Source organism: Cydia pomonella, chromosome 14, assembly GCF_033807575.1.
Source record: "Cydia pomonella isolate Wapato2018A chromosome 14, ilCydPomo1, whole genome shotgun sequence".
In the NCBI taxonomy this organism is placed as follows: domain Eukaryota; kingdom Metazoa; phylum Arthropoda; class Insecta; order Lepidoptera; family Tortricidae; genus Cydia; species Cydia pomonella.
Genome location: NC_084716.1, coordinates 19,181,237 through 19,199,969, shown reverse-complemented (window position 1 = coordinate 19,199,969; position 18,733 = coordinate 19,181,237). Strand labels below are relative to the sequence as shown.

Here is an 18,733-nt window from a genome sequence, read left to right as displayed (position 1 = left end):
AGGGCATTTATTCGTGTGATGAGCATGGATATTTGTTCCTGAGTCATGGGTGTTTTCTATATATTTAAGTATTTATAAATATTTATATATTATATATATCGTTGTCTAAGTACCCTCAACACAAGCCTTATTGAGCTTACTGTGGGACTTAGTCAATTTGTGTAATAATGTCGTATAATATTAAATTTATTTATTATTAATTATTATTTTATTTATTTAAAAACATACTGTCTACTATACTTAAAGTGAAATATCTGGAAAAACATTATTATAAAAACTAGATCGATTTTCGCTCCCGAAAACCCCCATATAGCAAATTTCATCGAAATCGTTAGAGCCGTTTCCGAGATCCCCGAATTAGGTATATAAATATATATACAAGAATTGCTCGTTTAAAGGTATAAGATATACAGAGAGGAAAATGAGGACTACGTTCATATATGCGTTAGGGCGGTACCTTTTCCTCTGAAAGGTTCCACTGTTCCGTTCCGTAATGTATAAGTGAAATTTCTCGAATTATCGTAATAAGCAATCAACCCGTCCGTAACTAACAGCAAACGTCGGCGCAGCGCACTCTCACTTTCGCGCATGCGCGGCCGCAGGAAAAAATACCGCATTAAGAGGATAGCGGACGACCCCAACACAACGTAGTCCCCATTTTCCTCTCTGTATACTAACATAGAAAATATTTTATTTGTATTGGCTACGTGCTAAGTGCTTGGTAAGTAAAGCGCTTTCGCATGCGGTGGTGAAAATTGAAACTAACCAAGGATAGCGTCTAACATTTCGTACAAGTTATATGGAGTAAGATTTTTTGATTTTTGGGTCTAAGTTCCTTATCGGACGGTTAACGGACCGTCACGGCACTCTTTTGTATATATTATTTTTCGAGAATAAGTAGCCTAATTTCACCGACTTATGGACATCCGATAGTGACGCAGTTGGCAAACAAACGCATAGAAATAGGAGCTAACAGCGATGATCCAGGTTCGATTCCCGGACGTATATTATTTTTTGTATTTGTTTCCAGTTGGATTTCATATTTTTGATTGACTAAGCGAGTACTACGTTTGTGGCTAACAAGCATACGGCTTGCCTGATGGTAAGCAGTCTCCGTAGCCTATGGACGCCTGCAACTCCAGAGGAGTTACATGCGCGTTGCCGACCCTAACACTCTGCGCCTTCGTTAGCTCTGGCAACCTTACTCACCGGCAGGAACACAATGGCGTAGGCCGTGTAGGCGTCCATAGACCACGGAGACTGCTTGCCATCAGGCGGGCCGTATGGTTGTTTGCCACCGATGTAGTATATAAAAAAACATGATATTATGCCGAAGCCTGCCGCAACGGAAACCGAAATCGGACGGACAAAAAGAACTGACATAGCTTCTATCAATTATAAGTACCTGGGCGACCGAGCTTTGCTCGGTTATAACTATTTTTTGTAATATGACTAAAACAATAAAAATTAAAAAATTATATATAAACTTGAACATATAAAAAAAAAACAAAAGTTAGTCACCGGGTGAGATTCGAACCCGTAACACTCGTTTAGCAGTACGCGTCTTAACCCGCTGGACCAGACGGACAGTGGCCGGCAACACGAAATTAGCGACCATATTCTGCGTCGAAAGAAAACTCGAAAACACGCGTTTTCCCAAACATAAGACTAATCTAGATAGATTGTATACCCCCAAAAACCCCATATACCAAATTTCAGCGAAATCGTTAGAGCCGTTTCCGAGATCACAGAAATATATATATAAATATATATAAAAGAATTGCTCGTTTAAAGGTATAAGATTTAAAACTTTATTTCTTAATCAACAAGATCGTCATGTATAAATCACAAATATAGCTCGTGCCATCCACGATGACGCGCAGATTAGTCAAATCTAACCTTTAATAACATGACATTACTAGTCAAGGCACGCGTCTTCGTGAATGATACGATCTCTAACTGGATAATGATTAAGCAGATCATAGCGATCGCTCGATCGTTAGGTTATCTGTTACGGGATAGTCAATGACTTTCTATAAACTAGTTTCAGCTAATAGATCATGTTACCATACGTGAGTAAAAGTTGTAATTATGTGTACTGACAGCCGCCCACATTTTAGGGTTCCGTAGTTAACTAGGAACCCTTATAGTTTCACCATATCCGTCCGTCCGCGGCTTTGCTCCCTGATCGTTAGCTGCAATTAGGCATGGATACATAATTCGTGCATAGTGACTGAACGGTAATATAAAAACTACGAGATTTTTTTTTATTGTGCCTCCATACTTTTTTTTTTACTTTTACATATTGGTGTGGGGTATCGTTAGATAGATCATTCAAAACGAATAAGGGTTTTCACGAACCATTTTTTGATAAAATGAATATTTTTGAAATAATCGGTCCGAAAGAAAAAAAATACGTGTCTCCTTTTGAACCATGGATCCGAAAAATATGAAAGAATTTGTAATACAAAAGCTTAATAAATACTCTCAATAAAAACTATAGCGTACATTTTGAGTTATTGCAAAAAGTCTTCTCTTCTTTGTAAAAAGACGTACAAAGCGCTGCGAAAGTACTCCCTTATGCTTGTAATGTACATATAAATTTACTAATAGCCCCCGTTTAGCCTATTCTAACAGAATGGTAACTACGGAACCCTACACTGAGCATTGCCCGACATGCTCTTGGGCGATTTTTGGAAATGTTTTGATTGAAAAATAATATTATTAGGTACAACAAAAAAAAACAACAGTTATTTTCACATCAGCAGATTGAACAAGGGTAATTTGCTGCTTAAAAACAGTGACCAAAATCGCATTTTGCTCACTGAGTGAGACAAAATAACATTCAAGTGTCCTTTATTTTCGAATGTCATTTCAACGTGCGGAGCGTCACTATTGTGCAACAAGAGAGGAAAGTTGGTTTTTCTTGGAGTCAAAAACACGAAATGTAAAATAACTTTGCTCTCGTGTGACACATACAACTTTTCACCTCAGTAGTGAGAACATATTAAAGGTTAAAAAAATTCAACATCAAGTAAAGTTAATCACATTTATTTACATTCATGAATGAAAGGCATCATCATTATGATGAAAGCTTGTTTCACTCCCTGGAGTGAAGAAAGTAGGCTTGTTCGAGCTGCTGAGGTGAAATAGTTATTTGTACAACAAGAGAGCAAAGTTTGATATTTCTTCGAGTGCTTGTTTTGAGTCCCGTCCAAGCGAAAGATTCTATAATTTAGAATCTTGAGCGTAGTAAGGGACTCAAAAGCGCACGAGATATAAATAACTTTGATCTCGTGTAGTACACACAATTTTTCACGTCAGTCAGCCATCAAAAAATACAACCTGAAAAAATGTAATCCAGACGGACGGATCACTATTTCACTCATGTTTTCTGAAGGTATTCTAACAATTAACTTTAATTACCGCAATAAAACAAAACGAAAGAAATTTCAATAAAATAATACGAAAATAATGAATTAACGAGCATCAATTGACAGTTAAATCGACAACTTTTTTTTTGTAAAATCCGGTCCGAATTGCGGATACTACTATTTGTCAACTATAGTAGAGATCGTTAAAAGTAGTTAAGTAGATTGTTACTGCGTAACAATTGCGTAAATTTGTATAAGTTCATTGTTTTGATTGTATCATAAAATACGTAAAATATGGTGTTTTTATTAAATTTTAAACTTTTATTTCTTTAATTAATTATTACGAATGAAGACTCGTAGGGTGTTTTGGAACGATGCGGTCTGACTTATTTCGGGGGTCTATTATAAACCGTCAATATACCGTTGAATTACGTATGCACTTTTTGTCTCTTTCTTTTTGTTAGTGACGTGAAAGGGATAAAGACAATAGAATCCAAATATTTCGAACTTGTATTAGGCCCCGCACGTTGAAATGACATTTGAATCTAAAGGTCACTTGAATGTTATTTTGTCTCACTCGGTGAGCAAAATACGATTTTGCTCACTGTTTTTAAGCAGCAAATTACCCTTGTTCGAGCTGCTGACGTGAAAAATACATTTTAAAACGATGTTCAGACGTGTATAAAGAGTGATCGTGAAAACAGATTACTTTGTTAGAATATTAATTAGAATGGCATGACATTATGAACACTATCGAAAGTTCGATTTCCTTTACATTATTTTCCTTATTTTTTTTCAGGTAATTACTCAGTTGAACATGTCGACAAAGTGTGCTTGTCGCTCCGAGAGCAGTATGGGAAGTGCGTCAAGATAGCAGGTCTACTCGGCCGTCCGGACATGCTCTTTGTGTTCGATGCGGGGGAAGTGGAAAGGGTGTTCAGATCTGAAGACGGAGCCCCTCACAGGTAGGTGTAAGTTTAGGGGCTCTGTGAGCTGTAGGCCTCGCAATAAACTTAAAAAATGTAAAAGTAAAATGATATTTCGTTAAATCATTATTTCAGCGATCTCACAATAGTCTTAAGAGGGAAGTATAGCACATATTTGTTCATATAAAAAGAGATAACGTTTTTCCAATTTTAAACATTTTCCATTCTCCATGATTTTTTAGTATGTTATTGATACAATGAAAAACTAGGTTTATAGGTTTCTTTTATTTCAAAAATTGCAAAACAAAACAAAAAAAAAACTTTTTTTTCAAAAAAGCGAAACCTATGAACCTAGAATATATTATACTGAAGCGATCGATATCAAAATCAAAGTGATTTGTTATGATTAAGTTAGTGGAAACCGTTTTCTCCCGAAATGGAAATTGATAGAAAAAGTACCGTTATTTCGTTAGGATCGCAAAGCTATTCTTCCCTCTTAAGTGCCTTAGACCCTACACAGGCGCTGAAGTCCTTTAGGCCGATTTCCGACATTACAAAATTTTTCTAAGAAATGAAACGACAAAATTCTTTTATTTAACTACCAAACCTGCTCACAAAATTTCATGTGAATTGGTTAAGAAATGCGAATTTCAGAGGAGAACAACCGGAAATACGAAGGCATTTTTGTCCAAGCTGAAACAGGGCATCCGCTAACACTCGGTAAAAAATAGGTAGAATTTACTCGATCGGGTGACATGACGTGGTTTGAACTCGGTGGGTAAAAATTCGAAAGAAAATTAAGGAACCAGAGCTCCAAAGGGGTAGGCATAACAATGTCGGATGTTATAAAATAAATATAAATATATTATTCGACATTATTACACAAATTGACTAACCCCCACAGTAAGCTCAAGAAGGCTTGTGTTGTGGGTATTCAGACAATAATAAATATAATATATAATTTTTAAGTAGTTCCATTGTTATTTATAAAGTCAAGTGGAGAATAAAACATTTTGCTCTATATATAAATAATTAAATACATAGAAAGTACCCATGACTCAGGAACAAATATCCGTGTTCATCACACAAATAAATGCCCTTACCGGGATTTGAACCCAGGACCATCGGCTTCATAGGCAGGGTCACTACCCACTAGGCCAGACCGGTCGGTGTTATTACTTAATACTTTAAGACAGCAAGTTCATGGGAAGTGCGTCAAAATAGCAGGTCTACTCGGCCGTCCGGATATGCTCTTTTATGAAGAGGGAGAATTGGAAATGGTGTTTAGATGTGAAGACTGAGCTCCACACAGGTGCGTAGTGCATACGTCTACTTGACCATCCTGACATATTGTTTGTCATTTATACGAGAACCAGTTGAGGCTTAATATACAGTATGTATCTAAACGTAAAGCAATTACTTCAACCCATTAATGCAATTTGAACAACAGACCAACAAAATGTATGAAACAGCAATTTTTTTTGCACGATTTAAGGGTTGGTACCATGGTAAAACACTTAAATCGTCCAAAAAATTGTCCGTTTCATACATTTTGTTGGTCTTTTGTTGAAATTTCCTATGGGAGAGTTAAGTAATTTAATTAATTTGAGTAATTGCCTTACGTTCAGATAGATACTGTATGTACCTACATACAGTAGGTAGGTAACAGCTACGTGGGCAAAATTATTATCTACTGAATACTTTGAAATATACCTATAGGTCCAGATGAAGTGCGTTAAGATAAAAGGTCAAAACTCAGCCGTTCGGACATAGTCTTCGTTTTTGATGCGGTAGAAGTAGAAAGGGTGTTTAGCATTAACATGTATCAAAGGACGGGCAATAAGAATGGGGCCAGTACAGCGGTGTCACGCACACTTCGAGCCAATTGTGCAGTCTAACGCCACAACGCGATTGGTTGATGAGTTCGCATCACGCGCACGATTGGTCCCAACTAGTTGCGTTAGACTGCACGATTGGCTCGAATTCGTGAGTGACACCACTGAACTAATACCATTCTTAGTGTCCGTAAGGCCCGTCCTTAGATATATGTCAATGGTGGTTTAGCACAAGTACACGAACAAGTAGGTGGCAAAAGTTATTGAAAATAGTTACCTCACAATAGCACGTCAAGTTTGACTGCTACATGCGTTATATTATATTTACTAGAAGTTGAAAATGAGACAATAGTTTTACTAATTTGATCAAAGACTAGCCGCAGATGCAGACGGAGGTGGCGGGACGACCTAGACACCTTCCTCAACAACTGGCCGGAAGAGGCACTATATCGGGAGTCGTGGAGAACAGGGGGAGAGGCCTTTACACAGCAATGGGATACCAGAATGGGCTAGTAAAAAAAAATAGACAAAAAATACATAGATGAGGCAACCAGCAAAAAAATCAATGGGGTGTTTTTATCTGAATTTTTCTTCCAAAAAAAAGTGGTATTTCAGTTTTGTTAAATTAATCAAGTAAATTATCTCAATAGTTTATTTTTCTTAATTTTACAGACCATCAATGCCGTCGTTGAATTATTACAAGCACGTTTTGAGGAAAGATTTTTTTGGTGCCGAAGAAAACTGCGCAGGAGTCATTGCCGTGTAAGTAAAATTACTCGCACTCAAGAGCAATAAAACTGGTTACTTTCTTTGGAAATTTCTTTACGAAGTGCTCCCTTGAAATTACTCTGTATATAAAACTACTTACTAGCTAAATTGTATCCTTAAATATCTATTATATAAAACTTTCTGGCAAAATTGTATTCTTAAATATCTTTTATACAAAACTTTCTGGCAAAATTGTATCATTAAATATCTTTTATACAAAACTTTTTAGCAAAATTGTATTCTTAAATATCTTTAATATAAAACTTTCTAGCACAATTGTATCCTTATATATCTAGTTGGCCGACAATTATTGTTTTCATCGTATTTGCTCGTAAACAAACCACAGGCATCTGATTTCATGAGAAATATATTTATTCCAATACTCAATCAATGTGTACACTCTGCTAATCTCCACATGGATTTATCGTTGGAGCCGTCTTCCAGACGTCATTCTCATTAGGGGGCGCCACTACCATAATCAATCATAATCTGAGGGTCTACCGCAAAACAAGAAAATCGGAATTTCGTTATGTAACGTCTCTATCACTCTTGCATATTCGAGCGAGAAGATAACTAAATTTCGATTTTCGCAGTTCTCGGTATGCCCCTTTGTAAACAAATCGCCTTGATGCTAATGCACATGTCATATGTCATATTTTATTATCTGTGTTGTCAAAAAACAGCTTAAGGTACAGTATGTATAAGTTACTCTATGGTTTATAATAGGTGCTAGTGTTGCACTATGGCGGAAGAACATTACAGTAATACACACTATTCTGAACTATTACTAATGTAACAGTAAACTATCTGTCTGGTACCTTTTAAAGATAACCATAGTTAGGGAAGCCGGCAAGGCCATAACGACCAAGCCATATGTTTTGACTAAGATGTAGAATTTGTGAAGTTAGGGCTTGTAGAATTAGAAGCTTGGCTCTACAAGAGATCTGATAACTTTTTGACTGTGCGAGCCTCATGGTTACATCTTGGCAACATTTTACATGAAAATGTGTTTGATGTGATACTTTTTTAAACTAGCCGTCGAGGAAAAACACAGGAAAAAAATAAGAAAAAATAATTTATGCTATTGTTATGATTACAGGCACGGCGATTCATGGTCCGCGTTCCGCACAAAGGTCTCACGAGTGGCCCTAAGCACCAGTGCTGCCGCACAGTACACGGTAGCCGTTAGTGAAGTCGCAGACTCCTTTATAAACAGGTAAACATTCAATCTACTTCCGATTTTACAATCTCTGCGACCTAGGGACCGGTCTGTTTGGAAGGATTATTTCGTAAAGCTTTGCTTACCAAAGCCGTTGCTAACTAAAACCCTTTCATTGGGCTTTTTAAGCGCTTCATAATACTTTTATTTTATTGGTATTCAGGATAACAACAGGTGTAAATATAACTAAACATATAAATGCTTACATAAAAGAAGGCCAATAACAGTCATCCATTAAATTGCAATACGTAACAAAGTAAAATAACAAAAAATTTAAAAACGACGTTAATGTACAATATACACACAAATGCTCGAAACCTTAAAAATACATACCGGTCGTAAAATATGTACTTAATGAATAATCGAGTTTAATTTACTTTTGGCAAAAGACCATAAAATTTGCATTAGTAACAAGTCAGTCATCAACAGGAATTACACAAAATATATCCAAATAAATACCTGAACATAGTATTTGAACTGAATTTTTATTAATGGTAGAATTAGGTAGTAAGAAATAAAAATTTCAACATTTAGAAAGAAACACATTTAAAAAAAAAGAAAAAAAAAACTGGTACCCTGGTAAGCTGATACCCGTTTCAAAGCGCTAACCTCTTGAAGGGGTATCGATTATGAACTATGACGCTTATGCCATTTTCAGCTTTCTCTTCGTAAAAGTAGAATCAATTATTGCTTATTTATGTTTGAAGTGAAGGATTGGGTGTCTATGTCTATGGGCGTATTAACAGTACCGGTGTCATATTTTTTTAATTAGGAAGGGGATGCCCTTTCGATTTAGCGGTATCCCTGAAAGGGAAACATCTTCCTAGAGCTAAGTCAAACGAACGGGTAAGCAATTTCAAAGGGAAAGCCAATGGTTGGGGTTATTCGATAAACGACTCAGCCATTTAAAGGCTTTTTTCAGGGAAGGGGTGGACAAGTCCCTGCTGCGGCTGCGACCAATGCTGAGGTCATGGTGGATTAATACAACTTACTACTTTCCGTCAGCGGGACCGCCCTAGCGTCAAAATCGACACAGAGATTCGTGGGCTACATCCCGTGTTAAAGTGCCCCAACCCGCTGCTAACTGACTACACAAAATACATTAATGAATACACCTCCAGACAAATATCGATACGAGTATGGACAATAATCTATCGGAACACAGAACTTTTGCCGATCGCACATGCCACAGCTCGGCCTACCCTCCAGCTATCATAATACCTTTATAAGTGTTTCCATTATTAGTATTAGATTGTATGACATCTCAGCAATTGCTATGGGATGGTTACATTTGAAAATACCTGCTTACTTCCAGATTGCGTGAAATCAGAAAAGAGGACAATGAAACGCCAGAGGACTTTTTAAATGAAGTTCACAAGTGGTCTTTAGAATGTAAGTAGTTACAGAAACTGACTGATTAGACGCGTACTTGTATTACCAAAATGCCTTCTCTTTTGATTTTATACGAACGCTGAGGAAACTAGTTTTAGTTTGATGCTGTAAAATATTCAAGACAAGCTTTAGAAATATCATGAGACCACAAATAATTTTCTTAGTTGGTGGAATGCTCTTATTCACAATGTGTCATTATGAGAAATTACTTGAAAGCCTAGTGATTATCTCCTTTTTCCAGCTCTCGGTCTAATAGCCCTAGACACTCGCCTAGGCTGCTTCCACGCGTCCTCTGGCTCAGAAAGCCAGCGTCTCATCGACGCTGTCAACACATTCTTCCTTTGCGTCGGACAACTGGAGCTGAAGGCACCCTGGTGGCGATTGTGGAATACTAGAATGTTCAAGCAATATGTCAACGCTCTTGACACTATCCTCAGGTAAGATTATCGTTGCCTATGTCAAATAAGACCACAGATATTTTCGTAAAAAGGGTTCACCTTGTGCTTTGCTCTCTCTTTGGCTCATACCTGAAAGCCCGGTCACATAATCAAAGATAGGGTCACACATTCGCACGATTACATCAACTTGATTCTTGTTGCTTGCTTGCAGTCTTTAACCGCCCCTTTTTCGGTGCTATGGGTTTTGTGTGCGAAAATAAGGTGCTACTTTAACTTTGTGGAGTTCAAGTTCCATTAACTTTATTGTACTTGTTTCATATGGGTATTCAAAAGGTTTTTACAAAAGAAAAACACTTTTAAATTAATTCTTACATTAGAATACCCATTGCCCGTATGACCTTAGACGTGTTCTTTGTTTACAGCAGTTTAAATTCTTATGGAATGGACCAGCGGTTTGCAAGATCAGCGGCTTGCGAAGAGGCAAATTTTATATGTTTAGGCATGTGAATAGAAAGCGGAGGTCTAACCGTGCCCTTAAGAGAAAAAATTTCCAAGCGTCTGGTTTTAGCTCTCCTTTCATTATTTTCAGTGTAACTCTAAGCCACGTGGAGAGAGCACTGGAGGAGAGCAAGGCCAGCTCGAGCAAGTCTCTTCTGCAGGATTTGGTGGCTGCAGCCGGCACCAGGGTTGCTGCTGTGGCCGCTTTGGATATGTTCTTAGTAGGAATAGATACGGTAAGATACTCGCAAGAGGGCGTCAAAATCAAATTATGCACTCCACAGTCTGCTCTGCTATAATAGAGATCGCTAATTATAACCGATCGGCAAAGCTATTCACTTAATTTAATTAATGATGCAGCCAGTTTCCGTTTCATCATTTTGCATGTAACACGCAAGTACCTGTGCATTAACTAGAATAACTTATGGGCTATAATGTCCATAGTTATGTTACCTAAATTTTATTTCATTCAATCATGAAATAAAAGAATTAAAACGATTTACGCCATATATAATAAATTTAAAATGAATGCCGACGTTTCGAGCCTTTTACAGCGCTTTTATCAAGAGCAGCCGAAGAAAAATATCAATTAAATTATGCAAATTTACCCACATACAAATTAATAACCACAAACTTAAGTATAGTCATATATGCAATGTAGTTGTTAAAGCTTAAATAAATACCTACACATTACAACTATTTCATTTTGCAAGACAATATTATGCTATAGTTTGGTAAATCGTAAAGTCATTTGTTAATGGAAAATAGGGAGATTCATAATGTATTTTATTCTTATATATAACCCCAAAAAGAGGGATGAGTATAGTTTTTTTTATTTTACAATTAATGTTATTACTTTTTTGCCAGACTATATCACTTCAATCCGACGTTATTAAGATAAGTGTCATATGTAACAATTTTGCAATATCTGTTAACACGTCGTCAACGCGCTTAGAGGCATCTACCAGTGTACATCGACTTTTAACGTGTAGTACTACTTGAAACAAAAAAAAATTGCGGATCTCAGGTAAAAACAAGTGACGATGCAACAGATTTCAGTATGTATAAGCATGTTTGCTAAGGGTTGCGCCCGGGCGGAACGTCGCCGGCGAGCAAAAAATACCTATTAGTTAGTTATATTTTTGGCACATAAAAAAAAAGTATCGAGAGTTTGTTTCAGAGACGACCATTACCATACAAAAAATGACGCTAAAATATTTCTTTTTACTTTTTTCGTGTTGAAATATAAAAAATAAAATAAAAAAAAATATTTTTATTTCAGAACTATCAGAATTCCATAAAAAATTGTTAGTACCATCGTTATAGCTAGGGGTTAGTAAGTACATTAAAATCAAATCATATCCAAACATAATAAGAATAATAAATAATTAATAATATTGACATAATAACAATGAAATCATGATTCATAGTAAAATAAAAATTAGATGAAATAATAAATACAAAAATAATTACAAATTCAAAATAAAATAGACTAGAATAATAATTACAATGTCAAAATTTACTACTTTTATTCATATTCCCATAAATAATGATTTCATGTCAAAAGAGCAATAGGTACAAGTATAAAAATGTCGTAATATTTTAATTAATAATTTTGACCCATGTATACAGGATGGAACTCTCTGGTCTGTCGGCAATTACCTTCAGTATCCTGTTGTCGCTGCCTCGGATGCGGTTTAGAATAGATGCGACCCGCTTTCGCCTGATCGCATAAAAGTCGTCAGTACGCGCCTCGGCAAACATTCCTGAAGCGCTACAGAACCGTGGCAACCTCAACAGGATTCTGAAGGCATCATTATACTGGATACGAAGAGCATTATAGGCTTTCAGCGTGTAGTTGACCCATAGGCTACCCGTGTAAAATACCAAATATTCTTTTAAATATATCGTTAGTATTTTTGTAACATCTTGTATGGTGCCCACTATTACATCTACATTGTAGTCCTTACCATTTTATGTTGGTACTGGAATTAAAATAATCAAGGAATTGACAATAAAAAATAAAAGAAATGACTTGGCACAGCCCTGCTTCCGAGATTTTGAATTTCGAACGAGAATTATAAAATGTTCGATGTCGGACTACTGGGTATAAAAAGGCACCTCATTCCTTATACTGTGCATCTCTGTTACAATTCTTGACTACCGGAGTTCCAAGTTAACTTTTCCACTTTTCGTTTATTTGTAATGTAAGCATTGTAATAACATTTCAGACTTCAAACGCCGTGGCTTCAATTCTCTACCAACTGTCGCTTAGGCCACATATACAAGATAAAATCTACAGTGAGGTCTCACAAGTACTTCAAGGACGGAATCTGAGGCCCGGAGATATCAACCAAATGCCGTACCTAAAAGCGTGCGTTAAGGAAGTTTTAAGGTAAGCGTGACTCCAGAAACACGTATCAACGCGAAATACAAGCAAAGTAAAATTATATTGTAGGTGTGATAAAGAGTAATGCATGAAATGTTTTTATCGTAGATAATATAATAATAACACGAGTAAAACAGTTGTAAATATTGTAGCCGCACTGCCGCAAAGACAGCCTATGTAGATGGAACTGTACAGGGTCCGGTCCGGTATCCCCTTCAAGGGTTTTAGAAGGGTTATTTCGGCTTTGCAAAGCCGTTTCTACCTAAAACCCTTTGATTTGGCTTTTTAACCATTTCCTATATATAACCTCTTGAAGGGGTATGGATTATAAATTATAACGCTTATGCCATTTTCAACTTTATCTTCGTAAAAATAGAATCAAATTGCTTATTTATGTTTAAAGTGAATGACTGGGTATCTAGTATTGACATCACAGGTATCAAATTTTGAATTAGGAAGGGAAACCCTAGAGCTAAAGCAAATGAACGGGTAAGCAAATCAAAGGGAAAGTCAATCGTTGGGGCTATTCTGGGAAGGGGTTTACGGATACTGGAACTGGAACTGGAACTGTATGACTACAGGATAAATTTCATCAATTAAAATTTACGGAGCCGCACATCGCTATCTACTTTAACCTGTTGCCTATTCTTTTGACTTTTTGACACACAATTTTATTTTCAGAATGTATCCAGTGGTCATCGGGAATGGTCGACAACTTACTAAGGATACAATTATCTGCGGGTACAACATTCCCAAAGGGGTAAGCTTAACCTCCTACAATTTTGGAGGGCTTTAAATCTTCTTGGGTTAGAGCCGGCGTAGCTTTATTTGACGTTTATAAGCGCATTCTAATATGCCTACTTGAAAGATAAACTATCTTTATCTTTATGATTTTGATTCCAAGAATAAATACGACCAGTCATTGACGACCAGTCTGGCCTAGTGGGTAGTGACCTTGCCTACGAAGCCGATGGTCCCGGGTTCAAATCCTGGTAAGGGCATTTATTCGTGTGATGAGCATGGATATTTGTTCCTGAGTCATGGGTGTTTTCTATGTATTTAAGTATTTATAAATATTTATATATTATATATATCGTTGTGTAAGTACCCTCAACACAAGCCTTATTGAGCTTACTGTGGGACTTAGTCAATTTGTGTAATAATGTCCTATAATATTTATTCATTTAAATAAACATTATATCCTTGTTCATCTTCAATTTCTCAAATTCAACCAATTATCTCATACACAAGTTACTGAGATACAATTAATCTTAAATATATGTTGTAGTACTTTCTATTAAGAGGAAACATCTACCAACGAACTGCCTCAGAGGAGACTCAAATTTGAATAAGCTACAAGGATAGTGTGTAGTCACAGTTATTAACACAGTAATAATATCTAGACACCTATTATTAGTCAAGAGTTCCCTAATAAAGAGTGACTAGTTTTGTAAACATTAAATACATACATACATACATACATACATACATACATATAATCACGCCTATTTCCCGGAAGGGTAGGCAGAGACCACGCGGATTTTTTCACTTGTTACGATCCTGACATACCTCTTTCGCTTCCTTCACTTTCATAACATTCCTCGTACACGCTCGCAGGCTTAGGGTGCTTTACACCTGGCCTTTCTTCAGGATTTCCCCAGTTTGATCAGAGAAAATCCGCCAAAATCTCTTCCAGCTCCCTATTCTACTTCTCCCTTATACACTGTCTTTGTTAGCCTTCTTTCACTCATTCTTTCCACGTGTCCAAACCATCTCAACATACTTTTCCTATTTTTGGTTACTACATCTACACAACAACACACATCTAAACATTAAATGTAGTACACAAAAGAACTGTGTAGTAAATAATACAGGTAATAACATAGTAATAACTAGGGTCATTAGGTTTGCACAAACGCTAACAACCTGTATAAAAAATCCACTCAAAACATTCCAGACGCAAGTGATTTTCCAACACTACGTAATGGGCAACAGCGAAGAAAACTTCACCAACGCCGCCGAGTTCCGTCCAGAGCGCTGGCTCAAGCGCTCGCCGCTGGACAAACACAGCGCCTTTGCGTCGCTGCCGTTCGGCTTCGGCCGGCGCATGTGTCTCGGCAGGAGGTTCGCCGAGCTGGAGATACACACCGTCATTTGTAAGGTGAAGTATACCCGAGCATGCGAGTACCTATGTCTTAAACTACGTCGTAGACGTCGAGCACTACTAAATGTCATCAAGGTTAAATCTTAAGCAGCCCTACCCTACTATCTAGTGTTATAGGTATAGGGTCCATCGGTGACGGTGTTTGCTTACCATCAGGTTATTCGTCTGGTCGTTTGCCTCCTATATCATAAATATTATGCGTAATTCTCCCTCATCTTATCTTTTTCTCGGTTGCGTCCAAAACAGCCGGTGATCCAGTTTTGGCAACGACATTCGACTCGACTGTATCGCGATTCGCGACAGTCGCGCATTTCGTGAACGCGCAACTGAATCCCTTGCGAATACTATTGAAGAGCGGGCGTAAGGCCAGTAAATTAGAAAGGAACACAAGATTAGGCGCACCGCGCGAAACTTGCGATGGTAGATTTCGCGATCGCGCGATTGGACATGTCTTTGGGATTTTTTTTTATATCGAGTCAACTTTAACCTTGCTCAGATTCTGGCCTCGCAAATTTAATCTAGATTCCGAATGATTTTTTTCGTGGGTGGGTTTTCTGGAGTTAACCATGTTATTTTCTACCTATTCAAACATTAATGATATTTCTAATACGGGCCAGCTGTCCTTATAAAATAATCCTTGACTTGAAAAGTCTCAGTCTAACCCCCTTATTCATAAAAAAATTCAAGCCTCAATTAGGTAGTTAATTAATATTTTATCCCTATTTACAAGCTTTAATTTAACTTGTCCTGTTAGTATAGTTTGTTAGTTAGTGTGGGTCAAATAATGGAAGCTTAATTTGACCCACTTCCCGATTTCCGATTGAGCTTAAAATTTGCATACATAGGTACGTAAATTGGGTGATAAAGCAATATTATGGTACCATCCAGCTGATCTGATGGGAACCCAGGTGGCCATGGGAACCCAGGTGGCCATGGGAACTCTGTGATGAAACAACGAAACCTAATTGTGTTTGGGGTTTTCAGAATTGTTTCGATGAGTATTAGTTGCTTGTGGTTAAAAAGTACAGTCAGCGAGAAATGCTTGTACCAAAAATGTTTTTTTTTTCCAAACACTTATTTACGAATACATAATTTAAAATGACAGATTAAGGAAAATTATTAAAAGCTAAATAATTAAAACTTATAGCTCATTTATTAATTGCCATTTATGTCTTTTCAACGAGTTAGTCTGCAATTGTTCATTCAAAGTTTTGTTGCTCCGCAGATGGTGCAGGCGTTCAAAATGGAATACCACCATGAGCCTCTAGACTACCACATTCATCCTATGTACACACCGAACGGACCTATTCGGATCAAGATTATTGACCGTGAAACCACCGTATGAGGGCGCAAGCGTATAATATAGACCCATCTAAGCAAGGGCTTTCCAAACATATCTAAAAAGAAAACAATAATAGTTAGGTAGGCAGGGCTGCCAGATCGTATAATTCGATACGAATTTCGTATAATTGGACTGTTTATCGTATCTATTCTGTATAGGTAGTCATTCGGTATAAGTGGATACGAAAAAACAGGTATGGTTATTTCGTATTTTTATTTCAACGCGGGATTAACAGAGACGGATTGCCAACTTAACAATACGATACGGTGACGGTTTGAGGGGTTTTTCTCTTTAGACTTCAGAGTCTAAACCCATCAAATGGTCAGCCATTTGATGGGTTTTGATGCTTTTTGGGCTGTGTTTTGGCACTACTTATTAAGAGATTTTAGTTATTACTTACTAAATACAAGTCGGTTTTTGAAGTATGTATAATAATAAAAATGCATATAATCGTTTTCGTATAATGCAATCGGATTTCGTATAATTTTTGACGTTGGACTGTATAATCAAGATTTATGTACTGGCAGCCCTCCTCTGGACTACCACATCCTATGTACACACTGGACGGACCTATTCGAATCAAGCTTATTGACCGTGAAACAATCCTTTGACCAAGGGTAGACCCATCTAGTGTCTTGCAAATATATCTGGAAAAAAACTATAGGTAGGTTATATGGAATTGAGCTAATTTCACGGTTTAAGGGTCCCCAGCAAGCTCGGTTCTGCATACAAACGTAGTTACGCAATCATTTTAAAAGGAATAGCTAGATTGCTCTGAAACTTTGTATTTACAATATGATAAGGTAGTCCCCGGCAAGTTCCGCCGAATTTCAATTTCTCATACAAACGGAGTTTCGTTCTCATATCAAAACTACATGTTGGATTGTAATGAAACTTTACATACAATGACATGAGGGAAATAATAAAAGGTTGAAACTAGTTTATATTTCTCCATCTTATAAAACAAACGAAATAGAGCAAAAACAAGTTTTGTATGAAAATCTTAAATTCGCTGTATTTTTTAACTATGTTATTTGAAGCTACATAAAGTAATTAAAGCTCTAGGATATACCTTATTCTATTGTACATACATAAAAAGTTTCAGATCAATCTATCAAGTCGTTTTAAAATAAGAGCGTAAGGTTTTATCCTTGTATTAAATTCTAGACTTTAAATTGTTTGTTTATTAAATAAAATAAAAAAAAACTACGTTTGCATGGAGAAACGAGCTTGCTGGGGACCCTTAAATACTCAATAGTTTCGAAAGTTTTTTTGGCGCAGTTTCGTAAAAATGTGTCGAGCGAGTTCCCTACAAGGTACGAAATGGTATCTACTGAAGTTATATTCTTTGAATGTACCTGCTTTGTAGTTACGGCAAATACGTAAATTATGGAAGGTGGAGGTAAGGAATGGAATCTCCGTGTACCAAAAAGTGTCATCAAAAAACCTTAAATAGGTGGCGCTACAATACCTAGAATACTAGAAAAAAAAACAAATCATAGACAGCGCACTCCACTCCGACAATAACGCATAGGTTCTTAGCTACTCTAGCGCTACTCTGGAGAGATTTGGAACTATTATTTATAGCTCTGACAGCTGGACACTTTTGCAACAGCCACCACACCATAAGAGATTTCACTCCTTTTAATTCCACACTCCATAACGTAATAGTACATTACGATACAAGTGCGAAAAATAGGAAATTCGAAACGAGTGGCGATAAATTAAAACACGACCGAAGGGAGTGTTTTAAATCGACACGAGTTGCGAATTACCTATTCGCACATGTATCGTACAACGTTTTACAGTACATATGTCCCTTTAAATGTTCGACACAGTAACATAATATGCTACTTCTCGCACTAGTGCTATAAAGTAGCCCCATATGTACTGTAAATGTAATTATTATGATTTTGACATTAGGTATTTGTCGTATTCGGTATTGTATGTTATTATATTCTTAATTATATTTTTGATTGGAAGTTTTTTCGTTATTAATACCTTCCCCCTCTGTATCCCTTGGGTAAGAGATGGATTGGATATGTCAGTGTTAAGATTGTGTTTTTGTTTTAAGAAACGTCACTTTTGACTGACATATCTAATCCATATCGTATCTTTAGCAAATGTACGGAAGGTGGAGATAAGGAACGAAATCTCCATGTACCAAAAAGTGTCATCAAAAAACTTTAAATAGGTGGCGCTACAATACCTAGAATACTAGAAAAAAAAACAAATCATAGACAGCGCACTCCACTCCGACAATAACGCATAGGTTCTTAGCTACTCTAGCGCTACTCTGGAGAGATTTGGAACTATTATTTATAGCTGACAGCTGGACACTTTTGCAACAGTTCTACCATAAGAGATTTCACTCCTTTTAATTCCACACTCCATAACGTAAATGTAATTATTATGATGGTATTTGTCG

The 18,733-nt window shown here is 36.8% G+C and overlaps 1 protein-coding gene across 3 annotated transcripts in view; it reads left to right on the top strand.

Moving 5' to 3' along the window:
• The window catches only part of LOC133525112 (probable cytochrome P450 49a1), a 61,779-nt gene extending 43,492 nt beyond the window's left edge, over positions 1-18,287 (top strand). For all 3 annotated transcript variants that reach the window (XM_061861364.1, XM_061861365.1, XM_061861366.1), the window contains 10 exons: positions 4,174-4,339; positions 6,808-6,897; positions 8,003-8,119; positions 9,438-9,514; positions 9,756-9,951; positions 10,502-10,646; positions 12,642-12,805; positions 13,481-13,559; positions 14,757-14,960; positions 16,189-18,287. In XM_061861364.1, the coding sequence (XP_061717348.1) occupies positions 4,174-4,339; positions 6,808-6,897; positions 8,003-8,119; positions 9,438-9,514; positions 9,756-9,951; positions 10,502-10,646; positions 12,642-12,805; positions 13,481-13,559; positions 14,757-14,960; positions 16,189-16,308 (1,358 nt within the window). In that variant the 3' untranslated portion in view covers positions 16,309-18,287. The remainder of the gene's footprint in view (positions 1-4,173; positions 4,340-6,807; positions 6,898-8,002; positions 8,120-9,437; positions 9,515-9,755; positions 9,952-10,501; positions 10,647-12,641; positions 12,806-13,480; positions 13,560-14,756; positions 14,961-16,188) is intronic.
• The last annotated feature ends 446 nt before the right edge of the window (positions 18,288-18,733 follow it).